The sequence below is a fragment of the Vicugna pacos genome, chromosome X (assembly GCF_048564905.1).
Source record: "Vicugna pacos chromosome X, VicPac4, whole genome shotgun sequence".
NCBI classification, from domain to species: domain Eukaryota; kingdom Metazoa; phylum Chordata; class Mammalia; order Artiodactyla; family Camelidae; genus Vicugna; species Vicugna pacos.
In genome coordinates, this window is record NC_133023.1 from 83,550,194 (window position 1) to 83,573,186 (window position 22,993).

At 45.5% G+C, this 22,993-nt stretch overlaps 1 protein-coding gene across 10 annotated transcripts in view; it reads right to left on the reverse strand.

The window, feature by feature from the left end:
* Positions 1–6,068: 6,068 nt before the first annotated feature.
* The window catches only part of SEPTIN6 (septin 6), a 62,419-nt gene continuing 45,494 nt past the window's right edge, over positions 6,069–22,993 (reverse strand). For 2 of the 10 annotated variants that reach the window (XM_031671389.2, XM_072955761.1), the window contains exons 7-11: positions 21,353–21,521; positions 18,345–18,477; positions 15,967–16,157; positions 13,760–13,804; positions 9,590–10,276 (exon numbers count right to left, since the gene is read on the reverse strand). In XM_031671389.2, the coding sequence (XP_031527249.1) occupies positions 13,801–13,804; positions 15,967–16,157; positions 18,345–18,477; positions 21,353–21,521 (497 nt within the window). In that variant the 3' untranslated portion in view covers positions 9,590–10,276; positions 13,760–13,800. The other 8 variants (XM_031671388.2, XM_072955760.1, XM_072955762.1 and 5 more) reach the window with 7 other exon arrangements.

Genomic DNA, 22,993 nt, shown 5'->3' on the forward strand with positions numbered 1-22,993 from the left:
CGCGCGACGTACATTTTTTTCCCGTCTGTGACGACTAAGGCCTTTGACGCACTATCGTAACAAGAGGGGGGCGGGGCTCCGGGAAGGGAATTTGGGAAGATTCTCAGAGGTTCGGGAACATGGTTCTGTTAAGTCCCTGAAAAGCTCCCTCAGGTGATTGTTGGCAGCAATGGCTCGCCTGACGCTTTTCCCTGGGTTTCTGAGCGTTGCAATAGTGGGACCGTGTCTTTTGGGAGCGTCTTGGGTTTGAAATGGATTTTACACATTTTTTTTTAATGTCAGCTCTGTGAGGCGCCTTTTCTTCAGAGGACAGCTTGAAAAGCTCTGTGCGTCCTGCATTATTAGCTTTGTTTTTTATTGTGAAGTAATAAAAGTGAAATACTTGTAAAGAAAATCATTCAGAGCGCCACTTCTCAAGTCAACCACTTTTATCGTCCATACACCATCGCAATTGCTGACAAACACAGACATCGTGTTTACACAGTTCTGATCATGATTTCAAATAATTCTGTATTAACTATCAATTTAAAACGTGTAGAATATTACAAAATACAAAAGCCCCCCCCCCCGAAATAGGGTTAAAAGGCTGCACAGGAGCAAATGGCTCAGTTACACTGTAGGCAAACGCTACTACTCCACCCGTGGATCTGCTCCAGCCCGATCCCTCAATCTGTGTCTGCCAATCTGTGCTGTGAAAGTAGTTAATGAATGAGTGTCTGTCGGGGAATTTACACAGCACCTACTGTGTGCTCAAAATAGTCAATACAAGGGAAAAAGAAACTGGGTTTTCTTTGTAGTCCTAGAGCTGATTAGTGTTGTTGGGGAGAAATAGTCCTGCATACAACTCAACGTCCCAGGGCAGCAGGACAATTGGATGAGGTGGCTTTGACCCATTGTCCTCTTTTAACTCTTTAATGACATAGTTCTCATTATGTGACACATCTTATGTGTAGGGATGTGTTGGGCTGAGAAGAGCAGAAGATTAAAGCATTTTCCACAGTTTTAAAATGATTTATTTCCATGCCTGTCTCTCCCATTGCATAGGGAGGACATTGTCTCTGACTCTGTAGTAGGTATGTTTACTGAAGTAATGACAGTCTTTGAACTATCAAATCAAAGAACATGATACTAGAAGGGAAGCTTAGAGACTATAAATTCAAGTCATCCTTGTGCGAGTGAGAAAAATAAGGCCAGAGAGGTGTAGTGACTAGTTGAAGGCTGTAGAGACTGTTTGTAGCAGAGCTGATATCGGAATCTAGGTCCCCTGACTCCTCATCCAGTGTTCCCCCAGTCATTTGCCATTGCATTGCTCTGGGTTTTTTTTTCTTCTTCTTCTTCACAGCATGTACTACCTTTTGAACTTTTTAAAAAATTTGACTGCCCCCTTCCCCTCCTCCCCCATCAGCTCCATGAGAACAAGGAATCATCTGTCTTCGTTTTAGCACCTACATCTGGCTCCTGTGGAACTCCATAGATATTTGTTGAATTAAATGGATGATTGAATGAATGAAGACTCATCATGTTGTCCCAAGCTTGTGAAATTCATTTTCTTGGGGCCTACATTTTAAGCTGATTTCTTATTTTGCAGTTAGATTAATTGCAGCCTAAGCTGCTAACCTTCATCAAAATCATCATTGCAATCAATACACATCTTTCTTAGAAAAAGAGCTGAGAAAATAAAAATAAACTTCTCTCAGCTTGGATGAAAATCCTTCCATCATATAGGGACAAATAATTGCAATCTGACTTATGAATTTGGATTACAAAGTGAAAGGCAATGAAATTGATGTTAGAGGCCATTTGCTCTGAAACAGCCATTACTGGAGTCCATTTGTAATTTCTTCTATGGGATAAGTAGTTTCACCTCTAGTAAATAAAACAAAAATTTGCATGATTCTCCATGACCTTCTTTCCCTGGTAATCCTTCTAATAAAAAAAAAATCCTTCAGCCAACCTATCTCAGCCCATTCCCTTCTCACAAGCCACAGATGTTTTCTCAATGAGCAGGAATTGAAAACCCTAAGCAGAAGTAGATTATCTGAATAATGGTTGAAGAGAGGTGTAGGAGGGAGCTCTGATAACAGCAGCCGTTGCCATCCTAAAACCTCCTGTAATCATCCATCCTCCTCTCCGCCATCATCTATCTCCATTCTAACACAGGCTCCTGCCACTCTTCTTTACACGAAACATGCACACAGGCTGACAGCTTCTAGCTTCCTTCCCTGCCCTTTCCTGTGGAGGAGCCAGTGAGTGATGAGAGGAGGGAAACCTGGAACCTGGCTAAGCACCACCCTCATAAATTATCCCAGAAATTTGATCACCAAAAGTTCCTGACTAGAGTAGTCTGCACTAAAATATCCTCTTGAGGAATGGCTACTAATGGATTAAAAGCAGTAACTAGGAGCTGGCCAAATCTTGGTAATTTGAGCACTAAAATTATTGAGGACAATAATGAGCCATTGAAAAAATAGGAGGCCATAAGTCCACAGTGAAATCAAGTAGATAAAAAATGATGAGAGATTAATGAAAAAGAATATGAAAATGAATATATGTATGTATATGCATGACTGGGACATTGTGCTGTACACCAGAAACTGACACATTATAACTGACTGTATTTTAAATTTTTAAAAATGAAGGAGAAAGGAGAGCCTTTGCTTACAATAGAATACCATGTGCTGATTGGTAAATCTGAAGGGAATAATGGAGTTGGAAAATCATCATTTTGTAGATAGCTTCAGGCAAGAATTACCAATAGATGCTAAATCTAGGGGGAAATTTTTTGATAAGGAATAGGATATTTGCATGGATTTATAGTTTCTCCTCACAGATTGTTTATTAGTAACAAAAAAGGAAGGGAAACAGCAATTATATAGTAGAGATATTGGGCAATACCTTAACTCACTGTTAAAATGAGAACACTTTTTTAAAAAAATGGGACTTCAAAAATATCAATGTCATAAAAGACCAAAAAAAAAAGCTGTTTCAGATTAAAAGAGACTAAAGAAACAGGACACAGTGGGTGATTGTAGACCCAATCTTACATGACAAGAAAAAATTGCTATAGAGTATACTATTTGATAGATTAAAGTTGTGTAAAAGTGTTAAATTTACTGAAGTTGGTAGCTGTGGCTATGTAAGAGAATATCCTGATTGTTAGGAAATACTCACTGGAATATTTAGGAGTAAAGGGCCATGAAACATGTAAATTACTTTCAAATGGTTCAGAAAAAAAATATTATGTACCTCTATCTATCTATCTATTTAGATACAGAGAGGTGGCAGGGGGAGAGAGAAAGAGAGAGAGCTTGAGCATAAATGATAAAGGAAAAGGGGTAAAATATTAATTGGTACGTCTGGGTCAAGAACATGTGGGTATACATTGTACTATTCTTGTGACTTAATTTCAAAATCAGATATCTCAAAAGTACAATAGCTCCCTACATTGGTAAAGAATCTCAATCTAGCTACCACTTAGTCACTTTTTATTGTGTGTCCAGTGCTTTCCTGGGCCCCCTGGAGGGCTCTAAATGATGTTCCTACCCTTAGGAAGCTTAATATCTTTGGAGGAGTGATGTCCCTTAAGCAAGAAGCAGAGAAGATTATAAAATTTCAGCCAAGAAGTTCGAAAATGGAGAAGAGATCAGGAGAGGTGGATGGGGTCAAGAAAGGCCTCAAGGAGAAGGTAGGCCTGAACCTCGAAGGCAGAATTTAACTCAGTAGAGGCTATTTCAGACAATGTCAACAACTAGTTTGTGTAACTTAGGGAGAAGCCTATGCAGAGACTGAATGGACTGGAATGGAGACTGGGTATTAGGAAGTACTGGAAAATATGGTTGAGTAGATAAGATAGGGCCAGTGTGTAAGCTCCTTAAGAGCAATGTCTAACTGATTTCATGCAAAGTACCCCACGTAGCAGAGGGCACTTGGCCAAACCCATGGGAGGTGTTCAATACACTCTTACCATTTGATTAAGAAAATAATTTCATTAAGCCCCAAACCAAGACAAGGAGTTTGTCCCCAATCCTATACATAATAAATATTCATATGATTTTTATGGGTATTAAGCGGAGGGGCAGGGATCTTCTAAAGCCCAAGCCAAAGAAGCTAAGCGGTATTGCAGGACCTGGCTGGACATTGATGGAAGGTAGTAGGTCTGGGTGGCAAAACCACTGTGAGGCATTACTGTTCGAATGCAGAACTCTTTCAAGGGGTGTCCCCATTTTAGAAGAATGACCTTGACTCTCCCAGAGTAGAGCATTTCAGACACAAAAAGATGCTGCTTAACCTCAGTGCTTGCAACTGGAGTCCAAGTTGCTCAGCCGTTTTGAGGGTATTAGAGGCTCGGTTCTCTCCCTAGAGGCAGTTAGCAACCTCACTGCTCAGGACCACCCCAGGAACAGGCTCTCAGCTCCTCAGCACACCCCTGCCCCCATCTGTGCTCTAGCAAAACTATATGCAAATTTTAATCAAACCCATCTCCCCACTAACTTGAATTAAAGTATCAGCCATTTGTCTTCATTTCTTTTGACCAGCCGGTCACTTCTAATACCTTTAGGCTCAATGATGCATCAACAAGCACCAAAATGCATTAGAGGTGGAGTTGGCAAACGGTGGCCCACAGGCCAAATCTGGTCCCTCTGCCTGTGTTTGTATGACCCTCATGCTGAGTGGTCTTTACATTTTAATGGTTGGGGAAAAAATCAAAATAATAATAATTCAGGACATGAGAAAATGAAACTCACGTGTGAATGCAAATTTCAGTGTCCATAAGTAAAGTTTTAGTGCACAGTCACACTCATTCTTTTATATATTATCAGTGGCTGGTTTTGTGCTGTAGTAACAGTTGAATAGTTGCATAGGCCATGTAGCCTGCAAAGCCTGAAATATTTACCAGCTGGCCATTTAGAGAAAAGTTTGCTGACCCTTGGCCTAGAGCAGTGGTTCTCAACTTGGGGCGATTTTGCTCTCCAGGGGGCTTTTGGCATTGTCTGGTGACGGTTTTGGTTGTGGCAACTGGGGATGGGGAGGTGTGGTGTGCTATTGACATTTAGTGGGTAGGGATGCTGCTAAACATGCTACAACGCACAGGACAGACTCCACAACAGAGAATTACCTGGCCTCAGATGACAACACTGATGCGGTTGCGAAACAGTGGACTGGAAGAACCTAAGATAATTCTAGAGAAGGGGAAACGCCATCCTTAATAAGGATTCCGTTTACTGAACACCCAGATCTTTAGCTCATGGAACCTTCGCAATCACCCTGCAAGGGAGTTACTGCCACTCTCCTTTTACGGGGAGGTTTTGAACACAACTTCTCCCACAGCACACACAGCGAGCAAGTCGACCTCGCTCCACACCTCAGTGCCCGCCCGGCTCGGTGACGTCACAGGCGAGCGTTATCGCGCTCGGCTGCCCCCTAGTGTGCGAGCTGCGCAGACGCAGGCCAGTGTCGTTTCCCGGTACTCTTTTTCAGAGGATCGCCAGCACCTGGCCACCTGGGAAATGAAGCCGAGGAAAGGAAACCCCACCTCGACTGTGACCAGAATTATGAAAACCGACCACTCTGTCTTACCAACTTTAATGCTAGGAGGGACAAGGAGGCTTCCCTCCCTAGTAGGCCCAGGACACAAAGTAAAGGCTTTTCAAGTCATAAAGGACAGTCATATCCATGAATTTTCAGGGTGCTCACATCATAGTATTAAATAAGAGAAGACATGCAGCGCAGAGTTCTTTTCCTTCTGGAATTAAAACTCACCCGAATCTTGTTCTGTAGGGTCTAGCACTCCACTATCACCATCCTAGATGATAATGAGCTCGACAGATGGGTTAAATCTATACTACGAAAGGAAAACTAAAGAACTTCCTGCTCAGCCCCACCTCACCCCGTGGGATTTGCAAGTCCAGATGGAGGGAATGACAGAGCAGCCCACCCAGGAAGGTTGCAAACCAGCCAATGGTGCCTCCCTGAGCCCATCAAGTTACCCCCTTGAAAGGCAGCCACCCACTCCTAAGGCCAACAATGATGGGCGCATCACCTAATGACTTCAGATCACACAGCCGTTGAGCATTTCTTTGAATTTTATTGAAAATTGACATGGACATTAGAAAGGTATCAAGCTAAACAGTGCTGGTTTCAGGATGTTTCTCCTGGTGAATGAAAGCCCCAGAGGGGCAGTGATTGGTCACACCTTGAGCAAAAAGAACAAAGGAGAAGGAAAAACAAACACAGGTTCTGGAAAACATGCAAAGAGGCTCTCTTAAGAGACACTGGACAGTGGAATGGCCATGGTTGTAGGGATATATGCGAATGAGCACACTCACATGGTATTTTGTTGCAAGTTAAACCAATGAATTCAAGGCAGATTTATCAACATCAAAGCTCTCCCTCCAGATCCCAGGGTGAGTAGAAACCTCTCTCAAAACCCCAACTGGCCTTGGAAGTTTGAATGGAGTAATTTTGCTCTCACTAATCTCAAACTCCCTCCTGTCTCTCCCTTCTCCATTTGAGTGTTAGTAGGTCCATTTTCCCCCCTTGCTTGGAGTCTGCAGAAGGTCTGCAAATGCTGAAGAAGATATGAATGTCGCTTGACTTTCTCTTCCATATTCAGAAATGCTTAATAATGGCCGTAGACAGTCAACTCATTGAACCAGAGAATTGGCATTTAAAAAGAAAATCAGAAAACTTGTGAATAGTACTTGCACACCCACAGCTGAGGTTTCCTGCCCCAGTCACTTACACTTGGGTGAGTCATCCTGTAGGTGTCTCTCTGAGGTTACATTTGGTCCATTCTCCAGCTCTGATGGTTCTTTTCCTGCCTTAAGTTAGGACAAGACACTTCCATTTAAAATACCATGTAAGTCAGGAGAGAGCTTCTTGCCTGGACACAGGGACACATGAACACTTGAGTGTGTGGTGTGTGTGTGCGCGCAGTTTGGGGAGAGAGGGAATTGGTTGGTTTCTGGTTTGCAACACTATGGAACCCTAACTCTTCTATAATGGCAGTCTTCTCCTTTAGACTTAGTGCAGCTGCTGAAGACAAGATTAAAAAAAGCTGGAGAGGGAGAGAGAAAGAGAAAGAAAACATGAAATTAGCCAAAGAAAAGGGACATTCAAAGTAAGACAGGGTGAGGGGAGTGGGCAGTGTGAGGTAGCACAGATGAAACTTGGGGAAGGCAGGATAGAATGGGGTCACCGATGGACCATCACCACCGGGAAATCTGCTGAGAAGGTTTTAAGAACACCACACACCGGTTGAAAGCTTCTTGTTTTAATTAAAAAAAAAAAGCACATATTAACAGCCACATGTGAATGTCAAATGATTAAAACAAAAAACATGAACAAAAACAAAAGCGACCTATAAGGCAGCTAGGAAAAGCAAATTTCTTGGCTTAAGAGAAATGAGGGGTGTGTGTGTGTGTGCCTATACACAGGGGTATTTTTCAGGAAGGCCATTCCATTCCAGTCTGGGCAGGCGGGACACAGACCATTTCTAATAACTGGTTTTGTTTCACCAGAAGTAAACAGAGTACTTAGGGTACTTTTTAAAATGGTAACAATTGTACTAAGTAAAAAGCCTTTTCACTGAAGAAGGAAAAAAACCTTTCTGTCTATAGTGAGAAAAGCTGCCCAATAAAATAAACATTTAAATTCTTTTCATAGCTTTGGTTGACTTTCTAAAGGTCTCATGTTCACGGACAGGTTAGGGTTTTGTTTACCAAACTTTCTTGATTACAAGGACCATCTAGAGCACTTGTTAAACATACACAGCCTGGGCTCCATTCCAGACTTCCAGGAAAGCTGAACAGCTAACGGATGGTGCCCTGAGACTTCTATCATCAGCGGAAGAACTCGGTTCGGGAGCTGGCCTTGAGTCCTCTGCTTTGCCTGGATATTTTTCTATAGGGAAGAAGAAACCTCAAAGGCCCTCTCATAGTAACTATTCGTTTTCTCCTGAACGTCTAAAGACTCATCTCCAGGAACATCCATGAACAGATTGAATCCATTTTTGAAGTGGATTGGGAATCAGGAGACACTAAAGTTAGCCTGCTTCTGCCACAAAACAGCGCTGGGACCTCTGGCAAGTCCTTCATTTCTCTGGCCCTCAATTTCCTCTTTAAAAAAATAGTGGGTCATATCTGTCTTCCGGACCAGAATATCTCCCTTCATACAAAATTCTTGCCTAGTCTCTGAAGGTCTCTCAAAGGCTGGTGGCTCTAATACCTTTTGAAGTTTTCAGAGCTCCTCAAGCCTCCAGTAGTTAATCTGTAAACAAATGCAAATGAGAGGGGCCTCCTATTTGTAATGCAAATAATTAACCCGAGGACGGAGACCAGGTTGGTTGTTTAAGTTTGGGATTCTTGGGAAGCAGCTGTGAAACTGGTCACAGAAACATCAAAGCTGTAAATAAGAAGCCTTTCCCTAGGAGACCTGACAGCCCTAACTTAGCATCTCCCAGAGGTACCGGCTAAGCATACAAACTTCTTTGTTTCTTAAATCACCAAGCATAGGGTCTCTGAAAATACTCCACTGTGCGACTTGGATTTTCTCAAGAAACTAGCGTGGGCGTTGGCAGCATCACTTTCCTATTGCTTCTGGCCACCCACCAATCAGTGACTCACCAAACAATCCGTATCCAAACTGTACTCCTGCTTTGCCAACAAGAGAAAGTGTGTGTATTCCTCTGCTTTTCATTTTTTCTACTTTTCAATCCCTGTTCTTATCTGTAATTGAAGAAAGAACACTCTCTCCCCAGTCTCAACACTTCAAAAAGACCTGAAAATGTAGCATAGCCTTACTTGACTGTGTTTTGAAAGAAAGTGACAAAAAAAAACCCTCCAAAAAATGAAAATAAAAAAGGTTGTCATGGTCAGGTGCCGGTGGGACTGAGGCAGAACTCAAAAGAAGAGGTGGGGCTTGAAGTGGAGGTACATGGCAGAAGCAGGGGGCCCAGCTACCTGGCACCTCAAAGGAAAGCTGTCAGTTACAATGGGAACCTTGGCTTAAAAGGTTAAATGGAGTCCAGTCCAGCTGTAGCAGGGAATACTATTCAGTACACAGCCATGGATTACTGCAAAGGAAGGGTAGAGAAACGGCGTGTTAGCCACAGATCATCGCCAGGTCACCTCCAGCTCTCACTCTCTCCCTGGCCAAACATCAAAGGCCACTGACACCGCCTCGTGGCCCTGACAATGGAGGGCTCTCTACTTCAAAGGAATTCCCAAAGCCGCTATCAGATGGGCCCCATTATAAAAAATTAGGGCTCAAAGATTTTTTAATATCCAATCAAAACTGGAGATAAAATTAGGGACCACTTCTTTTCTCCTGTCCAGCTGGTAGCCTCACCTCTTCTTACTGGGGGACGTGTGCAAAATACCGATTGAAAGTCATCACATTCACCAAATAGTTTGGAGGACTCATCATAGCAAAACTGAAAACACTGATTCTTTGACTGCTCAGTTTGGCAGCTGACAACATCGGATGATACCTGCCACTGGCTCTGCCTTGTTGGGATGGTGTGGCATCCTAAGGGAAATTACAGAGGAGATGCTGAGACACCTCAGAACAATTCCGTAAGACACTAGGCTGGTAATAATATTCAGGTTTATTCTCCCTTCTGCACCTGTGGGGTACCCAGAATTATAGAGAGGGAAAATTTATGCTACTTTCTTCAGCAGTTGTGTTGTCGGGGAAGGGCTGGGTATAAGTATAAACTTGTTCTGGATTTTTAACACAGCTTGAGTGCAGTTACTTTGATTGAATCAAACTGGAAAGGCTGAAGTGACAGGCCCAAAGGAAAAGATGCCAAAAGATCTCCTTTTGGAGCCTTCCGAGAAGGGGCTGTGGCTCCTACTGGGGGCTAAGGAATGGTTGGGGAAGCTCAGTGACTGGGGTACTGACCAGAGCTCACCCAGCCATGGTGGATGCAAATACCTTGGGGAAACAAGCAGCAGTTGGAAAAGGGAAGCTGGTGGTGGAGAGGAACAGCTGGGACCCCCAAACACGGTACAGTCTGGCAAAGATGGGGTGGGGAATGGCCAGCTGGGGGCGCTGGGAGAGGCACTGGGATGCAGGATGCATCTCCAAGCCACGTGACTGCTGGCTTCTTGACCAGAGGCCAGACACGGTCCTCAGACTCTCAGGCTTCTATAAACCTTGGCAGGAAGAGAGGGGAGGGCACGGGTGTGTGCCCCCCAGACGTGTTAAGGGGGAATTAGAGAAAGGGAGGCCCAGCTCTGTTGCGCAGGAAAAGGGCGTCTACAGGAAGCCCAAACTGAAAATGAAAAGAGAAGTTGGGTTAATGAATGGATGGATTAATGTACAAAAAATAAAAAGGTTAGAAGAAAATTGTCATGATGACTAATGGCTCAATTAGAATATAGCTATTGTAGATCGGCTTAAGGTCTTACTGCATCGGCTTCCGGGAACATGCTTTGCTCTCATTCACTCATACACACCTTTGAGTGGTGACCACCGTGGCATTAGCTAGCAAAATAATTATTAACAGCCACAAGAATACTTTTTGTCTCTTCTTAATTACTGGGTCCTGATCAGCACGCCCCACCCAGGCACTGTATACAGGAATATCTTCAGCAAATCTCCAGGTGGCTTCAGGCCAGGGGACAGAGCACCAGGCTTTCAGCCAGTGATGGCCTTGTCCCATAGGGAAAGCAGAGGAGGTACAGGTTTCACATTAGGTCACCTTCGGAGAGTCCCAGTCAGCTAACTGGTACCCCGGGGCAAGATCTGCATGAGAAGTGTCTGGGGGTGGTGGCTGGGCTCTGCATGAAGGTCCAACCAGTCACCCAACAACCTGAGCTATGGAAATGCATTATTTTTTGTGTTCACACTGCACTTTGAACTTTCTCCCATTTAAATTCATCCATGTGACATAAATGGGGCAAGTAGTATGGATCCCCATTTGACATATAAGGAGGCTAAGAAACAGCAAAGCCAAGTGACTTGCCCGAGGTCACACAGAGTCACAGCCAGCAGCAGAGCCTGAATCCCTTGGCTGCTTGATCAAGACTCCTTTACTTCACACCACAGTGTCCCTGAGAACTCCCTGCCTCTGGATCTCAACCCCTAGTTTTTTTGTTTTTGTTTTTGTTTTTATTTTTCCTGAAGAACACATTTATCTCATTAAATAAAGGCTATTAAATATTGGGGAGGGACAGTTAAAAGTGTATACTGAGTATGTTTGTACAGTCACTTCCTCACAGTGAATATATCCACACACACACACACACACACACACACACTTATGTGAATGGCAATTTATACCAGGAATTAGGCGTTTTGCATTCTCTTTCCAGTTCTGCCACTAACTCACTGTGTGATCCTTGGTAAGTCTCTTAAATTCCCCACTCCTCCATGTATTCTATCTTGTAAACTGAAGATTAGTCCCTCCTCCTCTACCTCACAGGATTGTTGTAATGTGAAAATGAGATATCATATGGAAAATCACATTGAATAGAGTTAAAATGTAATACAAATGCTCATCTCTATTTTCACTCCTTGTCTACTCCCCAGGGGAAGAGAAACCTCAACAACACTGCGACAGCCTGTGTTCTGGGCTTCGTGGGAAGGCTGATGTGTTTCGATATGTGTATATTGTCTATATACTTGGCATCCCCTCCAAGGGTCAAGGGACCAGTAACCACTGAGCTATAGCATCTACATCTTCACGGAGGAAGAATTTCTTTCAGTTGCAGACAGCTGCCAGGAGTGCCTTAAGCAATTTCAAAACCAGCAAGGAACAGTAAACCTCCTTCTGCCTGTGCTCCAGTTAATGAGGGGTGGCCTTTGGGACCCATCCCTAGAATGAGGGCTTTGGGGAAGGGACAGTCTACCTTTGCTGCTTTCAGACCCCAGGGAGCCAAGGTCTCCCTTCCCTATTTGGTTTGGAGCTGCTCTTGCGGTCTGCTGGGGAGAAGCATGCCAGAAAAAGCCAATCTACTTAGGGTCGGAGTTGGCTGTTCTTGCTGTTTGCCAATTGCCTCTCGCTCATAAAGTATGGCTTTAATTATAGTTTTGCCAGAATTAATTTTAGCAATGGCCATTAACAATGATTTACTCAGGGAAAGCTGAACCAAATTGTGTCAAATCACGTTAATTCAGGTTTTATGAACTGAAATCTAAGTGACCAGGATGCATTTTTCCTGTTCTCCTCATGGAAAATGGGAGAACAAAGAAAATACACATGAAGTAATAAGCGCCAGGCGCTTTGCTGGGCGCTGGGACTGCAGCCGTGGACAGACGCTCTCCAACTCGAGAGTCTTCTTCCACGGAAACCTGCTGTTTCATTCAAGTCAACTAGCAGGGCTCCAAGACTTGCCTTTAAGCCAGACAATAAATCATGTCATTGTTGTTTTAGGGTTGTTTCCTTTGGCCCAATTTCATGGGCCTTATGTTTCAGAAGCCTCTATGGACTTCCTCTTCGGGATTTGCTTGAAAGTAGGATGTTTTGCCAGCTGCCCAAAGTTCCCAGTGCAGTAGCTGCAGCAATCAGTTTGGTGACTAACAGCAGGCTTTCCATTTAAATCATAAACTCCATGGGTGAGTGGGGAGAAGTCCTCTCAATATTTTATATTCCCTGAGCCAAACAAACCAAATGTAAAAGGCATTTATGAGACAACCGGGGTATTCTGAACACTGACTAGAAATTTTATGTGAACGAATTGTTAATTTTGGAGGTGTGATAATGGTGGCATTGTGGTTATGGGTTTTTTTTTTCTTAAAGAGTCATCTCTTAGAAATACATGCTGAAGTATTTACAGATGAAGTGATGTGGGTTTTGCTTTACAATAATCCAGACAGTTTGGGATAACATTGGAAAGAGGATTCGCATCTGTTGACAGTTGTTTGGGGGTGGGGTTGTGGGTACACAGGGCTACATGGTACCACTCTCTTCTTTTATTCCTGTTTGAAAGTGTCTATGGTAAAGTTTTAAAATGGTAATAAGCCTAATTATGTTCAATTAAAAATATTTATGTTCCCTCCCCACTCACTACCTGTGTCTAGAAGAATAGACAGAAGGTGCTTAAACATTGCTATAATCAACCTGTAAACTATGTGAGGCCACAGGCTACTTTATTCACTCCTGTGGACATAACACCTAGCCCTTGCAATCCCTCTTACCAAAGGTTACCTGCTTATCTCCTTATCAAAGGTATTCATGAAGCTGGTACTTGTAGAATTAAATATAAGGAGTTCTCTATAATATCTGAGAACTCTTCATTTTCTTCCACTTTTCTTATGATTTTGGGGAGTTACATAGCCAAAGGAAATTGGGGAACTTAAACCTCTCGGATAAGAAACAGCCACCAGAGGGAAACAGAGAAGCAAGTTTCCGTTGGCTCGGAACAGTCCCAAACCTAGGGGGGTCAAGGCTGACCGTGACATTGCAGGACAGGGCTTGTGAACCCAACAGTTCCCCTCATCACTACAGTTTAGTTAATTTTGAGAGTAATGATTAAGGCTCTTTAAGGAAAAACAATGGCCACCTATGCTACCTGTTTCGGCAGCAAAAGTCTGAAAAAAACCTTCACTTTAAATCAGGAAGACAAACATTCCACAGGTACACTTGAAATCACACCAGACTATTTCTGAATATTTATAAATCACAAGAGAAAACTAGCTAGGACAATGAAGTAGCTTCTTTTCTATTAGATACATGTGTTGGGCAGGGGATGAGATTTGGGGAGAGGTGTTCTAGAAGCCACTGCCAGTTCTATTTAGAGTTAATAAAGCTTACCAGGACCCTGGGTCTCATGCAGCATGCAGCAAACAGCAGAGTTAACTGTAAAACAGTAAAAGCTGATGAAGATGGAGTGAGCTTGGGGAGAAATCAAATATTATGAGTTGACACAAACAATGAAGAGTTAAAGGTCAAAGGAGATTAGGAGGAGTGGGGAGGTGAAGGAAGAAGGGGGCTGGTAGGGAGCCCTGAAACACTGGTGCTCTTTCTTAACCTCTTTAAGAGCAGCCAAAGGAAATCCTCCATATGTGATTCTATTAGATCAAACCACCATCTCTCAAGAAGAAATGCTACTACCACCCACCACTTCTACCCTCAACTCCTCTCCCCACCATCCACATCATCACCACGGGGAACAGAGTGAAACAGGTCTAGTGATAGGTCTTCCAGAGGTTATCCAACTGTTCAGGGAATTATACAAAAAGCCCAGGCCTGGGGCCATTTATACACCTGGAAGTATGGAAGAGGACAGGCTGTTTTGTTAGGCTCTCTTGTTAATATGAGGTGCCACGTGCCAGGGAGGTGTTCGCCTATCTCAAAATTGGGAAAGGGTGCCACCACCAACTCCAAACATTCCTGGAGACTGAAGGGACATGTCTCCCTAGATAAGGTCTTCTGCCTGGGGTGGAGGTGGGGGTCAGTTAATTGAGGGCAACTAGGAGAAAGCCTGATCTGAGAGGAACTTCCACTGAACATCTCAATAGGGACTATTTATAGTTTAGCATCAGTGGAGTCCAAACAAATGAATCTCCTAATTCCTGCCAGCAGGCTGTGAGACTGCCCCAGGGGTCGACTTAACAAACACCACAGGACTATGAAAGTAGCAGGTTAGAGTCGGAAGACAAATTTAGACTTTTCTGAACTTAAATATAGGAATCCATTCCTGCTGGTGCAACTAACACACCATGACAGATCATTTAATATACAGTGTGTCCAAGGAGGCTTTTTTTCTCACTAGGTGAACTTTGCCTATCAGGTAATATCAAAAAAAGTTAATTAGTCAGTGACTTTGACATAGATTGTTAGGATTCAGTAACAAAGATCTCTGGACTAATTGGTGAAAATGTTCAAATTACACTTTTGAAAAAAGAATAATCAGATGGCAAAACCGGGTGCCTTCAAATATAAAATCTTTGACTAATGTATTTTACTGTTGTTGAAATGTTGTACTGTTTTCTTCCTAAGTGGTAAGCTGGGCACAGAGGAAAGGAAGATGTTTCCTCTTTCCGGCAAATATCCCCTAGTTGAGTCCAGCAACCAGTGGCTAAGAACAGAAGGCAATGACCATGGACATTGTTCAGATCCTCAGGCCACTTTAGTAAGGACATTGTCTAACCCTCCAAACGAGGGCTCCTCCAGTCACACCGCACAAACAACTAGAGCGCCAGGGACCACTGGTGGTTTTCCGGGCATTGTACAGGTCCCGTCAGAAATGCTTTTCTTGCCTCTGGTTCTGGGGTGAAGAATGGATAACTTCAGCAAGCAAGGCCTGGGGTTGGGTCAGGGTGACTGACCCACATGGTAACCAGGAGCGTGTGCTATATCCTACCTCCCCCAACACCAGGGGAGACAGATGGATTGTTCAGTCATTCTCCAGCTTGAGGATGGGGTACACGGAGGACATGAGCCTCCAAGGGCCCCCTGCCAAGTTTGCGCTTCCCCAGGCTGGGAACAACTAAGCAGCCAAGAGGGAGGGACCGCGAAGGGACGAGAAATCAGGACCACGCTGCAGCCTTCAGCAGCAGGGTTAGGCTCTCTCAGCTGTGAGAACAGAGGAGGATGAGGCTGGCAAGCTCCAACCTCCCAGGGAGAAAGAGGGTGCCTGGAGGCTTCTGCTAAGGCTCTCTCCTGCTACCCTCTCTCTGCCCTTCTTTTTGTTCATCTCTTCTTGATAACTTTGCAGCCTTTCGTTCCCTCCCTTCTTCCTTCTACTCTCTCACACTCCTTTTGCTTTTCCTCCCCTTTCCCTCCCTCTCCTCCTACCCAAGTGAGAGGGCGAGCAGAGGGGCTGGGCCTCTGGGGCCACAGCCCTTCCCTGCTCTCAGCTCCCCCAACTCAGGGGATCCACAGGTCCCGTGGGGACACTGAGACCAGTCACAGGGGCCTAAAGAGCCTATCAGGCCACAGTTGGCCTCTGGTCACCACCCTGAAGGGATGAGCAGGAGAAGAAAAAAGCCCTAGCCCCAGAGCACCCTACCACTTACTTTTTCTTCTCTTTGTCTCTTTTCAGAGTCTGTGAGCCTCCAGCCTGGGAGCCCTGGGACTGGAGCAGCTCAGCTGCTGTCTTTCTCTGTTTGAAAGCGTTAACTTCATCATCCAGGGATTTCTTCTTATCCTCCAGCTTCTTCTTCTCATCCTGGTGAAGTTTCTTCAGACGGTCGAACTTCTCATGCAGCTGGCAGGGAAACACAGGAAGTTTGGGGAGAGATCCCCCGCCCCAGGAGCAGAGCCCAGTGGAGCCAATCCCAGGGGTGGGGTGGGGATGGGCAAGCTTACGACCCTGCAGGACCCTGGGACCTGAGGAGACATTTCAGCCAGGGATGGCTATGATGGCAGCAAAGGGCACCATGTTCTGGAGAGTTCTCTCCTCCTGCCATTTTTCCTCCACAGTTCTGCTCCTGAATACGGTCAAGGAACTGTGCATTCTGCTTAATCAAGCATTTTATTTAAAAGAGTCCCCACAGTTACTACATATGGTTAATAATAACATCAATTATAATATAGAACATTTATTGAGTGCTTATTATAGGCCAGGCACTGGCTTTTATAAGCACTTTATATGTATTAACTCATTTAATCATCACAACAACCCTCTGAGGTAGGTTCTGTTATTATCTGCCTTTTATTAGGAAACAGAAGGTAGGAGAAGTTTAAGGAATTCACCCAAGATCAAGCCCTTCTTTAGACGATTATATAATGAGATCTCTCCATATAAAAGGGGCTCCAATCACAGAGGCTCGTCGGGGATTGCAGAGAAAACTCCTGCAATTCCGAAGCCAGTCAAAGAAAACACTTGTCCTTGGACACGGAAGGAGATAAAAGAATTTTAGAAAATGGAATGAGCACAGAAACCTCAGCTTTGAGCAAAGGGAGACTTAACTAGCCCCAAACAGAGCCACAGACCCAAAGGAAAAGAGCAAGAATATTCCAGCATGCCACTGTGTTAAGTGGATCAGGCAGCCAGCAGGTAGGTGGTAACAAACTAGAATGTGATAAACTGCCCTGAAGAGTGAGAGCCAATCAAGCATCATTTCTCTTTCTTTGGGGGATTCGGGAGAGAACTGAGGGCTCTGCAGCACTCACGGCACCCCGTGAAGGAGGCTGGGTGCCCTGCAGGTCATCCGGAACTGTTACGGAGTAAGGAGTGGTAGGTGACAGACTTGCTGAGTAAATCAGCTTTCACTGGTCACATGGGCTCGGGTGCTGGTGAAGCTCTGCTGATCAGTTGCTTTCACGTGGCTTTTGTTCACTGGCCTTTCCTTCATTTATCTGTCTTTTAGATCCCTCACCTCTCTTCCTAAAAGTACTGGGTGACATTTTTCTTTTGAAAAGTGAAACTGAAGTGAAGTCAATACTCTTGCCACACACAGGCTTTGGCAATAACCCCAGAGCGTCACAGCAGATTAAAAGAGGAAGAGACTTGGGAAGTAATTAAGTGCTTCCTTTCTTTATGGCTTTTGAGGCCCAGAGAGCTGAAGCAGTTGCTGACATGACCAAAACTGTGGCTGAAGCCAGTTAATCTGGCAGCAGTTGGGGAATCGGTAGCGGGGCCTTGGAGGCAAGGCGATGGTTACAGGACTAACTGCACTCTATTAGTCACGGCTTAAGTAATGAAATCCCCAGATAGACCATCAAGCCTTAGCTTAAAAACTCACTAGAGCCGCACAGATGTTTCTCTAACACCAGCATGAAATGGAACAGAATGTCCAAGTGGATGGGGAAGTGCTCCAGTTGTCACTGGTTTCAGATTCAGCAAGGTACCCAGGACTCCCCAGGACCACCTTTCCCCATGGCCGTCAGAGCAGGTAGGATGGGGCAGGACAGCCAAGAAAGTGACCAACTGTCCCTAATGAGCTCCAAACTCCCAGGAAGGGGAGAAAATTAGCCCGCACCTGGCCTTAAGGGGCCATGTCAGATCCTGACTCTTGAGCGGCGCCACCCAACAGAACTTTCTGCGAGGCTGGAAATGTTCAGTATCTGAGAGCCACTAGTTACATGAGGATTGAGCATTTGAAATGTGGCTAATGCAATGGATAAACTGAGATTTAAATTTTATTTGATTTTAGTTCATTTAAATTTAAATAGCCATGTGGGCTAGCAGCTACCATATGGGACAGTGTGGTTCTAGAGAATTAAATAACAGAGAATGAGAAAATATCCAAGCCTTGGGGAATGAGGGATTGAGAAGACACAGATCTCACAGCCGTCTCCACGCCAGCCAAGGCAGGGCTGCAGAGGCCGTGCCCCATTCCTGCCCAGAGGCTGCAAGACTCCCTGGGCTGCTCTCTTGGGGCAGAAACTTCTGTCTTGCCCAAGTTCAGCCTCCTTTTCCTTCCCACCTGGCAAGCAGGCTCACATTTACCTCTTTCTCTGCCTCTTTAAGTTCAGCTTCTTTTTCTTTGACTCTCTGGACAAACATCTGTCTCATCTCTTCTTCTTTTTTCTGCAGCTCCCCTAGGAACTCATTCCTTTTGGCCTCATATGTCTCCTGTAAACTGAGAACATGGTCAGGTTAATTCCCCCTGCCTTTAGAATGGCTCCTATTTGATGAAAACTGGCCCCATTGATCCTTCCCAGGTGCCCCCATCCTCCCTTCCTCAATTCTGAGAGAGGTGCAGAAGCAGGACCACAAAGCTGCGGGCACCTGGCTTGGCACGTGACAGCAGGGTCACAGAGTGCCAGGGGGGATGGGACAGCCCTGGTGAACCGGAGAGATTTGGAATTAGGAGTGACTTAGAATATTTGCTTTTATACCCTGATTTTACAGAGAAGGAAACAGGCCCAGAGAAGTGAAGTGACTTGCTCAAGATCACACAGCTATTAGAGGCAGAGCTGGGACAGGAAGTTGGCTCTCTTGTTTCATAATCTAGGTCCTTCCACTTGCCCTATGCTACCAGGTCCTGGCTCTGAAACTGACATTAATGAATGATTTCAACAAACACTTGAGACTCGACCATCTGCTGGACACAGGATTAAGTGATAGTATGCTCATGAGTCAACATCTAGAGTCAACAGCCACTGTGCCTGCCATCAAAGAATTCACAGTCTAGTTCAAGATGCTTGGGCTAAGTCTCCCTGCCCCTGGCCTGGACTTAGTCTTCAAGAAATAGGAATTAGCCTGGTAAAGAAGAAGAGGCTGTGTGCTCCACAGAGGGCAGCCTGTGAAAAGGCATATGTGGAGAAGGAATGGCACACCTGGGCAGTCAACCGGGTCCCACAGGGCTGCAGTGGTGGGAGATGAGGCTCCTGAGTAGGCAGGAGAGAGCAGGTGCTGGATGCCTTGTTAAGATGTGGATGTTTATCCACAGCAGGGTTTTACGCAGGGCTGACTTAATCTAATTTGAAAATGGGAAAGACCATTCTGGGTGTTGTGTGAAGGACGGACTTTCTAATGATCCAAGTAAGAAATGATGAGCTCTGAATGTTAAGGGGTGGTAGGGGGTGGGTGAACAGGAGAACAGTAAGGGAAGCAGAACTCCCAAGACTTGGAAGGAGTCAAAGATGATTTTGGTTTTTTACCTGGGCAACCAGGTGGATGGTGGCACCATGTACTGTGGCAGGGAACACTGGAGGAGTATGTTTAAGAGGGGAAGAGATGAATTAAATTTTAGACAACTTGAGTTTTAGGTACATCCTCTATGAGACGTCCAAGTGAAAATTTCCAGTAAGCAGGGGGATCACTGGATTTGGAGCTCAAAAGTAAGATTTTAGCTTGGGAGTCACCTATTTCTGGGTGATAATTAGGGCTGTGAGGGTAGAAACAACCAGCTACAAAAAGAATTGAGAATGAAAGGAGCAGGGGCCCTAGGAAAGAACATGCAAAGGACTACACTGAACAAAATGAACCGGGCAATAAGGCTCAGAAGGAGTTGCACGTGAGAGAGGACTAAACCCAGCCAGATATGTGCTAGAAAAGCCAAAGGCAGAGAGAGTTTCAGGAAGGAGGCAGTGGGGAGGGGTATCGAACACTGCGCTGAGATCCAAAAAGATGGAACTCAGAGGCCACAGTGTAATTGGCCACGAGTATGTGGCTGCTGACCTTGAAGAGAGGCATCTCCATTCAGCAACATGGTGGGGGCAGAAGCCAAGTAATTATAGAACAATTCTTTCTCCTTCCCATAGGAGCCAAACTCCTTGACAGGGTGAAGACTGGTGACAAGGAGCAGGGTGAGGGAGTTTATTTAGGATGAGGATATCTGCCTGCAACATGGAAAGGAGCCAGCAGAGAAAGTGTGCAGAGGGCGAGAATGTGGGAAACAGAGGTAGTCAGGATGCAGTCAAAGAGGGGAGGGGACTAGATGACACCTCTTACCCCCTGCAGATGCAGATTAAAGCTCTCAGAGGGGAGGGAGCCAGAAAGCTAAGGGAACACACACCAGAGAGACAAGCACGTTTTCCTCCAACCCCAGGGGCTCCAGCAGCCCCTGTCCATGAACGGGAGTGAGCCCACCCCTCCAGAACCAGGTATCCCCAAAGGACTGGCTATGCTTTGCCCCAGGCTGGCTTTCTGCTGTGAGCAAGTCCTCTGGGATCTCAGAGGCCATTTGAAGGCCTTCTTAGCCCACAAGCATCCCCCTCACTCACTTACCAAGGCCTGACATTTCCTAAAAGGAGATGTGAGCTCCAACGAAGGGCACCACACCATCATTTACAAGGTAGGGCTTATGTCACACATCATGCATAGAGATCGGATACTTAAACATATAACTCCCATCAGCATGGTTACTTGAGAGCATTTGAAGCAATACTTTCAAAAACATTCCTCTTCTCTGAAAGCATCTTAGATTCTGATTTGAAATGTTAATGATTAGTAACATCCTGTGGTCAAAACAAAACTCACACTTGAACGCAAATACTAACAACAGCAAATGAAGAGCCCGAGGTTTGACACATTTGCAATGACTGTTGTCTGGTCCCATCTGATTTTGATATTGGGGAGGAGGGAGGTAAAGAACAGACTGGAAACCCAACAGAGCAGCCGGAGCCTGATGAAGAAAGTGGGGCAGAGGCCAGGCACAAACTGGCACGTGGAGGAAGAAGGCCCAGGCTCAGGGCTGGCAGCTGCCACACATCTACTTGCGGCAGCGAGACCATCGGCTCTGCTGGTCCCCTGGCCCCCTCCCTGGCCCTGCTCTTAGAAGCAGGGCAGCAGTGCTTACGAAGCCCGCCCTGCCACAGCTCCCCTGGCAGGTGTGCCAAGGCTGAGAAAGTACAGGCAAGCGGAACTGGCAAGTGACTTAGCCCCACAGCTCTGGGTCTGGGCACCCTTGTCTCGCTTCCCCTGTGAATTCTGCAGGGCGAGGCGTCCACACCCCCTGGGTGGGCTGAGCTGGGCTGGGCTGGGCTGGGCTGGGCTGGCGGGAGAGGTACCTGAAGGGCTTGCTATCGGGGTCGGTGTCCTTGAAGCCCATCTCCTCCAGCTTACAGCGGCGGTACAGCTCATAGTGGCGGCTGTGGGTCTGCTCCCGGAGATCCTCCATGTTGACCCGGATCAGCATCTCTCGCAGCTTCACAAAGTCGCAGTGCGCTTCGTTTTCAACTGCATGGCCAGGGTTGGGGTATGGAAAGTACATTGAAAGGAAGGCCAGAAGAAGCAGAAATGGATGAAACGAGAGGTGAAATGTCTAACAGCAACCTTGACTTTTGATCTTTGTATACAGAGCTCGCAATTTTGCCTCTTAATTGGCTTTTCTACTAAAAAGACAAATGAAAAGTGCCAAGAATGACAGTAATGGGAAACTGTAGTGCCCTAAAAATATCTAAGAAGACACTCAGTAGCACCTCAACCCAAATCCACCGATCTGACACTCATAGGAGAGCTTGCTTTGCTCTGAACCACTTTCAGGACGATGGCAAATGCACATTTAGCCATCCATCCAAGAAATACTTGCAGAATCTCTGCAGGATTGTATGAGGCACTGGGAATTCAGAAACAAAGTTACGAAGTCTTGCTCATAGGGCTTCCATTTAGTGGAAGAATAGACACAAATAGACGAATAGAATACAAAGCAAAGGTTACCAACATGGAGGTATACAGCCAAGGTGCAACAAAAGCCTAGCAGAGGGGGGCCTGAGAACTCTGGGGCGAGTGAAGACTTCACCAAAAAGGCGACAGACCCCTAAGATGACTCTTTAAGGAAGACTAAGAATTCATCAGGCAGATAAGGGACTCCTTGCAAGGCTTCGATGAGGTTAGGCAAGTTTCCATAGCTAAAAAGTTGCAGTTAGGATTCCAATCCAGGTCATCTAAAGGAGAGGCCAAGGCTATGACCAGGTGCCAAAGTCCAAAGAACAAGGGGGAAGAATGAGGACATCAATAGGACAGGGACAAGGAGGGGTGTGGAGCACAGGCATGGCCCATCTAGATGGCAGAAGCTTCAATGGAGGTGTTTTTAGAGGGTGGATAATAGCCTGACAGCAGCATTGGTGATCAGGACAGAATAGGCCCTCACTGATATGCTGTCACAGAACAGATCAGTGTATCAGCAGGCAGCTTCCCAGGACCATCTCCTCCTCCATCTCAGGAGAGTGCTCCTTGGCAACCAGTCAGAAGAAGTGACTCCAAGGCCCCTGCAAGGACCAGACAGTGGACAGCTTCTCTCACTCAAACAGAACGGTGAACTCAGACTTACAAGAAACACTTTCAAAAGCCCCTTTGTTGGTTCAGCTCAGGTGGTCTGAACAGGGGGAGTCACTGGGACCACGTCTGCTAGCGTCTCCTCATTTCACCTCAACTTCCCGTCTCTCAGACTACAAATTCATTCCCAGGGTGAGACTGTTGGTCCAGAAACCATCTACAAATGTTCCTAGAGGAGCATCCCTGGCCCCAAATGGTAGAGAAGATGAAAATCTAGCACAGCTCTGATAACCAGTGCTGTCATCCCAGTGGAAAAGCCAGCTACTAACAGAGTGTCTCTGGTGTGTCCTAGAACATGTCAGCCTTTGATGCGACATGGACAACCTCCCACCTGCTTTTGGGTGTTTGCTCAGTGGCAGGGATGAGTTGGCGGG